This window comes from Haliotis cracherodii, unplaced genomic scaffold (genome assembly GCF_022045235.1).
Source record: "Haliotis cracherodii isolate W230 unplaced genomic scaffold, xgHalCrac1.p SCAF_3, whole genome shotgun sequence".
Classification (NCBI taxonomy): Eukaryota; Metazoa; Mollusca; class Gastropoda; order Lepetellida; family Haliotidae; genus Haliotis; species Haliotis cracherodii.
In genome coordinates, this window is record NW_027266286.1 from 58,618,202 (window position 1) to 58,627,207 (window position 9,006).

Below are 9,006 nucleotides of genomic sequence, written 5' to 3' on the forward strand. Positions count from 1 at the left end.
CACTGCCTAGTCCGTCGTGTAACTTCTATCTGAGACATGACAGGGCTAGATCATAGCCGCCATGTTTATGTGTGCTTATAACATAGTACAGTGCATTGTTTGAACAGAATCGTGACTGACAATAGCAAAACAGAAGAGTGAAATACATCGTGCTTGACTGGAACCCATTGCAGTGAAGCGGGTGGTCGACGAAATATGACAACAGCAGGTACGTGGTTGCAAACTGGATTCTTGTATTTTATCTGGATCCACACGACCAATCCGTACGTATGTTACATAGTCAACCAATCCGGACGTATGTTACGTAGTCAACCGATCCGTACGTATGTTACTGCTCAACTAACATCTAGCCTCTGAAATGAAAATATTTTACAGAAAAAACAGGTGTTAAATTTAATAAATTCTTTATAAAATATGATAAAAAGGAACCCAGAGGCTCTCTTCACTTTCAGATACTGCAGTAATCTAGACTTGCCAAATATTATAGACTTGCATGGGCTGTATTGGATATAATTGTTTCGGGTAAGACAGACTAGGTACAAAGGGATGATAGCCATTGAACTGACCAATGCCAGTACCATACGCCTTCTCCAGAAATGAACATTTCTAAAACTATGACATATCCGTATGTTACTGATCCCATCTATGTTACCTTAGATGTCCGTGTATGCCCACATTGACTTAATGACGTGACAACGAACGTGTTTTTAGGAAGACCTAGACAGTTAGTGTTGAATGCATCATATGCAATTGTTAATCTACAACATCTTGATATAAACAAATATATTTCCATAAATTGGAGAGATTGGCAGACAAGCAAATTGTGCTTATCTGAATGCCTCTCCCAAACATGATACAAATTACAATGTGTTGAAAGAGACATGAGAAATAGCATACATTGTATACTTGACATTAAAGGTAAGTATTGTTCTGTAAGTGTTTAATTACTGGATTATCTTTAATAATTATAGTTACGTTATTTTTTACATCCAGCACATGTCAACAACATCACAGTATCATATAGCAAAGCCAACATCTCAGACAAAATCTCTAAATCGACAAGAAGATAGAATATAACTGAGCACTGATTTCAAGAATTTCAAGATTTGTTACAGTCGTTAAATGTGAATTACCATTTAGAATTGAATTTAAATCGTAGCCTTTTACGAAATAATACATATTTTGCCTTACTGTGCTGTTTAAGGGACACGTAAGAAAGAAATGAAGTGCATCTTCCGTGTGCTAGCCACAACATCTCGGGCTGTCGGATATAAATCTGGCAAATTTGTCGGCATTAAGATCACTGCAGCCAAGCCTGAGACGGGAGTGTATAACCTGACAGAATCTTGATCCATAATTTACATCAAAGTATATACCATTCCTATCATTGCTTTTTATAAAACTTTTAAAACTTCCTAAGCTACTGGCATTGGAGTATTCAATTGGTAGTGACTTCCAAATATTAACGGTACTGTATCTGAGATAAATGATTTGACATAATTATTTGATTTACACTTTATATTTTGCTGCTGTGAGCAGTTTCTCAAATTATAATCACTTGCATCCAACACTCTACTTGGAACTAAGGATGCCATTCAAATCAGATGGTTTAAAGTGATGTTATAATGGAATATTTAAAGGCATGCAAGTACACGCTATATTTGTACCGGTTCAAACATGGGAAACTCCACACTTCTGACACCTGAACTAGATGGTCAGAACCACAAGAACATTCCTTGTGGGGCTATACCCCGAATAAATACAACCACAAGATTATTCTCTGTATATTGACTTAAGACTGCACTGTCTCAACGCGTACTGTCACAATCCCTAGATGATTAATTCAGAATGTTCATGAGAAAAGACAATCCAAATCACCTTTTTATATTTTTATATATCTGTACCAAACTTGGAATATATAGGTTGTTTTTTTGTCATTGACAGTGTTGGTATTTTTTGCAAATAGGTTTCAAAATACAAACACATTAATTTCTTTGAGAGACATTTAGAAGTTGGAATACTAAGTAAGGCTAAGATATATGGATGAACAACTTCTTTATTACAATTAGGAGCGACGTTTCGGTGTAGTTTCTAACACCGTTATCAAGCAAGTGGTGTAAAGAGTTACTTACTTACTTACGTTTGGAGATTTAACGTGCGCTTTCCGACTGGAGCGTATTTCGCACACGGGCCCGGTCGGGCCATTTAGCGTGGTTTTGAAGGGAAAATAAAGGTGTTGCAACCAGAGGGGGGTTTTAGTGGTTGCTTATATAAGTTTTGGAGATTTTGAAATTTGGAATGCATGCCTAGGGGTGTGGTAGTGTACTAAGGGAGTGTGTTGGTGTGTGTTTGTTTGTTTATGTGGTGTGGTTGAGTGTTTTTAGATGCGGATCATTAGATTGGTTTTAGTTAAGTATACGCCTAGTGCTTTAATTTTTCTATATTGTTATGTGGATTTAAGGATTGATTCTAGGGTTATGGCTTTATCTAGTTTTAGATTTGTTTGGAGTGTTGCTCGGTGGGTTTGGTAGTGCGTGCAGTGTAAGAGTGCATGTTCTATTGTTTCCAGGTGTGGGCAGTGTGGGCATTTTCCGGTTGCGTGTTTTTTTATTTTTAGGAGTTGACTGTTTAGTTTAGTGTGACCTGTTTGGAGTTTGGTGATTATTCTATCAATTTTCTTGGATGGATGGAGGATTTTAGGTTTGGTTAGAGGTTTTTTGAGGATTTTGATTATCTGTGTGTTTGTTTTTAGGTATGTCTTATGCCATTTTTGGGTGATTTTACGTTTGTTAAGAGTATGGTTCACAAGTATATATACAGGATAGGAGGCAGTGTTTATAGAGTTCAGTAGGTTTAAGATGTAGTTACACTGCTGGAGTGGAGAAGCCCGCTATGTATACAGAAGGGTAAAACATATTGGCCGGTGAAGCCTGTAATATAAACAAAAGGGTGAAGCCAATAAAATTAAACAACAAAAGGATTATGACTGATTGGGGTCTCTGATGTGTACGCCGGGGGTATGTAGTAGCCTTGGTCACAGTTGATTGATGGTTGGAGTCTTTTGATGTTGATGGCTTCTTGTAGTTTTTTTATTTTGAAGTCTCTGAGGTTGGTGGTGAGGGCTTTGACCAGACCATATCATGTCTGGGGGTAGAGCGTCCGCCCGGAGAGCGCAAGGTCCGGGGTTCGATCCCCGGCCGCGTCATACCAAAAGACGTTAAAAGATTTTACGTGTTGTTACCCTGTCTGGCGCTCGGCATTAAGGGGCTAAAACAAGGACTGGTCGGCTCGGAGTCAGTATACTGTGTCTGAGTGGGGTATTCATGTTAAACTGCGGCATGGTATCTCAGTGAGCTAGCACTATAAATCGGCACCAGTCCGGACCAGTACCCCCCCCCCACACACACACACACACAAACCTTGTACAGATATCAGTCTAGCCATGAACTGGTGTCTTTTGTATATCTAATATTTGGAAAAACAACATTTCGTATTTCCATGACAACAAATTTTACTTCAAGTGGTTCATGAACCGTTGTATGTACAGGCTCATACATCACACGTGACTTACACGTTTCTGATTTTTATGTTTTAGCTTTTAATAATTTTTCCAATTCATCGAAACAGATGAGAGTTTTGGGACGGAATTCCTTTCTGGGGAAGACCAGTATGCAGTACGTCACTACACGTTTTAAAGTACTGGTCAACTGGTTTTATTTTGTTATCATTAACACAATCTAATATAGAGATTTGTACATTGTATTGAACTGAGTACTTTAGCTCGTCACGCCGAAGACCCGGGTTCGATTCCCGACACCGGTACAATGTGTGAAGCCCATTTCTGGTGTCCCTCGTCGTGATATTGCTGGAACATTACTAAAAGCAGCGAAAAACAAAACTCACTCACTCACTTTGCGTCCGGTAAAGATCGATGCGCCTCAATGTTTAGATCGATGGTCATGATGCCAATCATTGGATCGACAGGTCCAGACTAGACATGGGAACATTGAAAGACGCCCACAACGACGTCCTATTTCGAAGAAAAAACATCAAAGGTTACGACTCCCCTGGTGCAAACAGCATGTTTGTTGTGTGTTACGGTAATGGAGACATGAGGGCTTTTCTCACACATTCTCTTCATACACAGGCGGTAGAACACGAGTATACCGACGTTTTGGCGAACGCTGCCCTCAGCCATGCTTTCTGGAGGGGTACTGTTACGGTGGGGGTGAAGAGAAGGTGTAGTCTCTCCACACCATGACTCCACCCCACCGATCGACCCTGCTCACCACCCACAGAACTGAAATAGTCGTTGTTTCTTCAAACCGGGCACTTGTTTGTATGGTGATGAAGGTTTACAACTCGCAGTATGGCCGTTCATCCAACGTTATATCCCGGATGTGATTTACAAAAATGACAACGCAAGACCACCAGGTGTCCGGGGTGTTGTAACAGAATCATCAGCATCAGAACGTAGATACACTGCCCTGGATGACATTGCACCCAAGGGGGGACATATCTGACTCTGCCACAGAACCATTTCCATAATCATAAGAAATCCCTACTAAAAGAGTGACCATTGTTCCGACTATATCATAAGCATATGTTTACGAATCATTATCAAATAGTGAAGCTTCCGAGTGTGCGGTTGGTTGGTTGGTTTGATGTTTAACGCCGCACTCAGCAATATTCCAGCTATATGACGGCGGTCTGTAAATAACTGAGTCTGCACCAGACAATCCTGTGTTTGATATCATGAGCAACAAACAACAAACAAACAATTGTTTTAGTACGTCACAAAAGCTTTTGCCTGAAATGACGTTTCATCAGAAACCTAAAACAAAACAAGTCTACTTCATCATGTATCATTGTAAAACTTGTCAATTGTAGTCCGAAAGAGATACAGTATGTACCCATATGTGACAGTATGTAACTTCATTTAGAGACTGGTACTTAATCATATCAGTACAAAGATGTTGTATTCTGCAATATACAATAGGTCGGGGGTATGAGTCTGACACTCAACAGTGGGGGAGTGAGTGAGTGAAAAAGCCCGAAGTGATGCAGGTCTCAGACGTTTACCACTTCGGTGGTACCCACGAGCACGGGTATGGTGCTGACAAACCTGGAAACATAATCCGGTGAACCGGAATTCGAACCCACAATCATAGGTTTCTGACGTGCCCAGGGACGCAACTCTGCACAGTGAATCTCGACGACTGGGCCACCCGTGCACCCCGACACTCAATTGTCCATAGGTCGTTTTATTGGCAGGGGATAGGAGTATCATACTTTTTAGTTATCAATATACTGTTAATGTCAATAGGGAAAGGTTTGGTCGAGAGACTACAAGATGGCGACAACGTCATCTGTGCGGAGGGATACATGTGGGAGCTGGAGAGAAGAGGTTTCCTCAGATCCGGGGCCTTCACACCGGAAGTAGTTATAGATCATCCAGAAAGAGTCCGAAACCTCCATGAAGAATTCGTCCATGCCGGAAGTGACGTTGTTGAGGCCTTCACGGTGAGAGAAAACAAACACGTTTAGACGTTTAATTGCTGAAGATTTTTATTATCTTGCAAAACAAACGAAATTGTGTCTGTGTCTAAATTGTTGAATGAAACTTTCTTTTCTTTTCTTTAGTATTACGGCCACCGAGCAAAGCTGCGAATGATTGGAAGGGAAGATGAACTGGAGACTTTAAATCTCGCAGCACTTAAGATCGCGCGAGATGTTGCTGACAGAACGGGGACTCTGATGGCAGGGAATCTTTCCAACACAACAACCTATGACCCAGGGAATCCTGAATCTATTGAGGAAGTGAAGTCTATATTTAAAGTAGGTGGTATAATGATTGTGTTTTGCAAAATATGTCCCTTGATTTGGTATAAAGTTCTTTCTTTCAAATGTCTGCGGTGATGCTGTCGATGACTGTATGGGATACCTCGATGGCATGTCTGATTATAAGAATATGACCTTTTCCTTTGCTAATGATGTCATGTTACCGTATTCGTTTCCCCAGGAACAAGTAGAGTGGGCCGTGAAGGGGAGGGCGGACTACTTTATTGCGGAGACATTCGACTCGTGTAGTGAGGCCAGCCTCGCTCTAGAGGCCATCCGGAAGTATGGAAAAGGCACGTTATCATATATGTTACGTATTGTCAAACAAATAATCTCATTGACATATTAGCACTTACTGAGTCCTTTTGGTGTGTTTTGTCGAATACACAGATGAGTCACGCGGCATCATACTGTTTATGACTGCAGGTCTACCTGCTGTGATCACAATGGCGGCGTATGTGCCGGACAGAACCACAGACGACGTCCCCTTCCCCCAGGCCATGAGGAGGCTAGAAGAGGAGGGGGCGGCAGTCGTGGGTCTGAACTGTGCTCGAGGTCCGGCCACCATGTTGCCACTACTGAGGCAGATCCGACAGACCTGTAAAGTGAGTCATGGTCCATGATAGATTCTCTGTGGTGGATCCACAGATCAGACAGACCAGTAAGGTGAGTCATGGTCCATGATAGATTATCTCTGGTGGATCCACAGATCAGACAGACCTGTAAGGTGAGTCTTGATCCATGATACAGTCTCTGTGTTGGATCCACAGATCAGACAGACCTGTAAGGTGAGTCTTGGTCCATGATACAGTCTCTGTGTTGGATCCACAGATCAGACAGACCTGTAAGGTGAGTCTTTGTCCATGATACAGTCTCTCTGGTGGATCCACAGATCAAACAGACCTGTAAGGTGAGTCTTGGTCCATGATACAGTCTCTCTAGTGAGTCAACAGATGATCAGACAGAACTGTAAGGTGAGTCCTGGTCCATGATACAGTCTCTCTAGTAAATCAACAGATCAGACAGACCTGTAAGGTGAGTCATGGTCCTGTCAAAGTTCAATCTCGCTGGTGGATCCACAGATCAGACTGACCTGTAAGGTGAGTACCCCCATTTTGTTATGTACTTGGGCTTCAGCTGGTATGAGGACGCCTCTATGTCATGAGCCTTGAACCCTGTGTTCCGATATCAGCTTTTTTGTGTTTGGTTGTGCGTGCATGCATGCTTGTGTGCATGTGTCGTCTTTCGGCATATGTTTAACATTGTTCGGATGAATTATTCCTGACTGTGTGATGTGTTAGATGCAAAAGTCCCTTTTCTTCACCCTTACACTTCAACACAACGTCTGTCGAACTAATATATCTGACTGTCCAGGGCCCTATAGCTGCACTACCTGTCACCTTCCGCACCACGCCCCAACAGAAGTGCTTCCAGTGCCTCACAGACCCGGTGACAGGTAGGAACATCTGTGGATGCTAATCTCAATAGTTTCACCCTCCTTTCGTCTGAATAGTCCATTAAAATCCGAGTAACACACTTCACACCTATAAAGAGCATGATTATGATGTGAATGGATATATGGATGGCTTAAATACCCGGTCCATTTCCTATCCAGGAGCCAAGTCGTACCCGACAGAGTTAGCTCCCCTGCAGTGTACCCGGGCCGAGATCCGCCAGTTTGCTACAGAAGCGCGGGAGTTGGGCGTACAGTACATAGGTCTGTGTTGTGGGAGCGCCACCTACTATCTGAGGGAGGTCGCCATTGCTTACGGCCGCAACCCACCAGCAGCTAAATTTAAGCCAGAACCTTCCATGGGTATAGTAGCAGGAGGCGGTAGAGGAGAAAGAGTGAAGAAAACACGAGCCTTCATGGTTGGGGATATTCAATGAAACAAAGTCTCATCGAAACGGAAGCGCTAGTTCGTAAACATTAGTTCGTCATTAGAAGCAAACCTCTAATAAAGAAGTCCATCAAACATCACTGACTTATTGTATATACTGTCGCCGGTTTACTTCTAATATACTACTCAAAAGAAGTTGAGGAACAACCGATAATTTCATGTAATCTGTTATATGACGGGCGGTCGGGTAGCCTAGTGGTTAAAGCGTTCGCTCGTCACGCCGAAGACATGGGATCGGTTCCCGACATGGGTACAATGTGTGAAGCACATTTCTGGTGTCCCCTGCCGTGATATTGCTGGAATATTGCTAAAAGCGGCGTAAAACTATACTCACTCACTCACTACTACTAACACCGCTCCCTGAATGTTGAGCCCCATCTTATTCAATACACGGCATGCTTGACATGCGGCAAGATGCCCTCACGTGGAGGTTCCACCAGTGTGTTACTTGATACTCTAATGATGTGTGTCATGATCACCATTACTGTACACTGTTTGTAACAGTCATAATGCAGACTTTGTTTAAATTGTATTTGTACCAGGCCCCTCCTAGGTGCATATATCACGCCGAAGACCCGGGTTCGATTCCCGACATGGGTATAATGTGTAAAGCCTATTTCTAGTGTCCCCCGCCGTGATATTGCTGGAATATGTAGCTAAAAGCTTCGTAAAACCATACTCACTCACTCACAGTTATATGAAAAAAATCGGGTATTCTTTAACTTCTTTTGAGTAGTTTATATCTGCTCTGATGACCCACTAGAGAGACGAGACTGTCATCGACTAGAAACGAAATATTGTTAGTGAGTACTGTAATCTTAATATCAAAATCAGAACTTTCAATCCCACACGACAGCGTGAATACCAGTATCTGACTAACCGTCCAAAAGAGGTGACCAGGGCGTCAGATAAACTTAATAACCAGCGCCCATCCTTCTACAGGGTTTTTTCTTATAAGAGAGCAAAGCATTCAAAGAGGCATACCGCTGTATCTCGAAAACAAACTTAAGCAGGCAGTTCCGAATGTAAAATAATAAGAGTCACGCAATTATATTGTTGATAATACACCGTCGTTTCCGAGTGCCATGGCATCTACAACCAAAATGATATACTCTCGAGAGTATATTTGTGATACATTTGTTCTTTCTGCAGATTTCCAAATCGCAAAAGTAAATAAAAGAAGACGAATGTTTTAAAAAATCTGATATTTGATTGGTTCAGGAACCGCATCAACCTTATTTTCACTGGGTGGTGAAGTTCACTG

General features: G+C 42.1%; 1 protein-coding gene across 1 annotated transcript; it reads left to right on the forward strand.

Annotated features, from left to right (window-relative positions):
• Positions 1 to 7,804, forward strand: LOC139474383 (betaine--homocysteine S-methyltransferase 1-like). The gene is made up of 7 exons (XM_071257370.1): positions 1 to 208; positions 5,327 to 5,523; positions 5,644 to 5,838; positions 6,023 to 6,134; positions 6,268 to 6,446; positions 7,216 to 7,297; positions 7,457 to 7,804. The coding sequence occupies exons 1-7, from the start codon at positions 196 to 198 to the stop codon at positions 7,729 to 7,731; spliced, it is 1,053 nt and encodes a 350-aa protein (XP_071113471.1). The 5' UTR covers positions 1 to 195; the 3' UTR covers positions 7,732 to 7,804.
• Positions 7,805 to 9,006: the final 1,202 nt, after the last annotated feature.

Excerpts from the sequence above, each read along its gene's own strand:
- LOC139474383 (XM_071257370.1), top strand. Across the intron at positions 5,839-6,022 it reads AAGTGAAGTCTATATTTAAA|GAACAAGTAGAGTGGGCCGT; the intron begins GTAGGTGGTATA and ends TCGTTTCCCCAG. Across the intron at positions 7,298-7,456 it reads CCTCACAGACCCGGTGACAG|GAGCCAAGTCGTACCCGACA; the intron begins GTAGGAACATCT and ends TTTCCTATCCAG.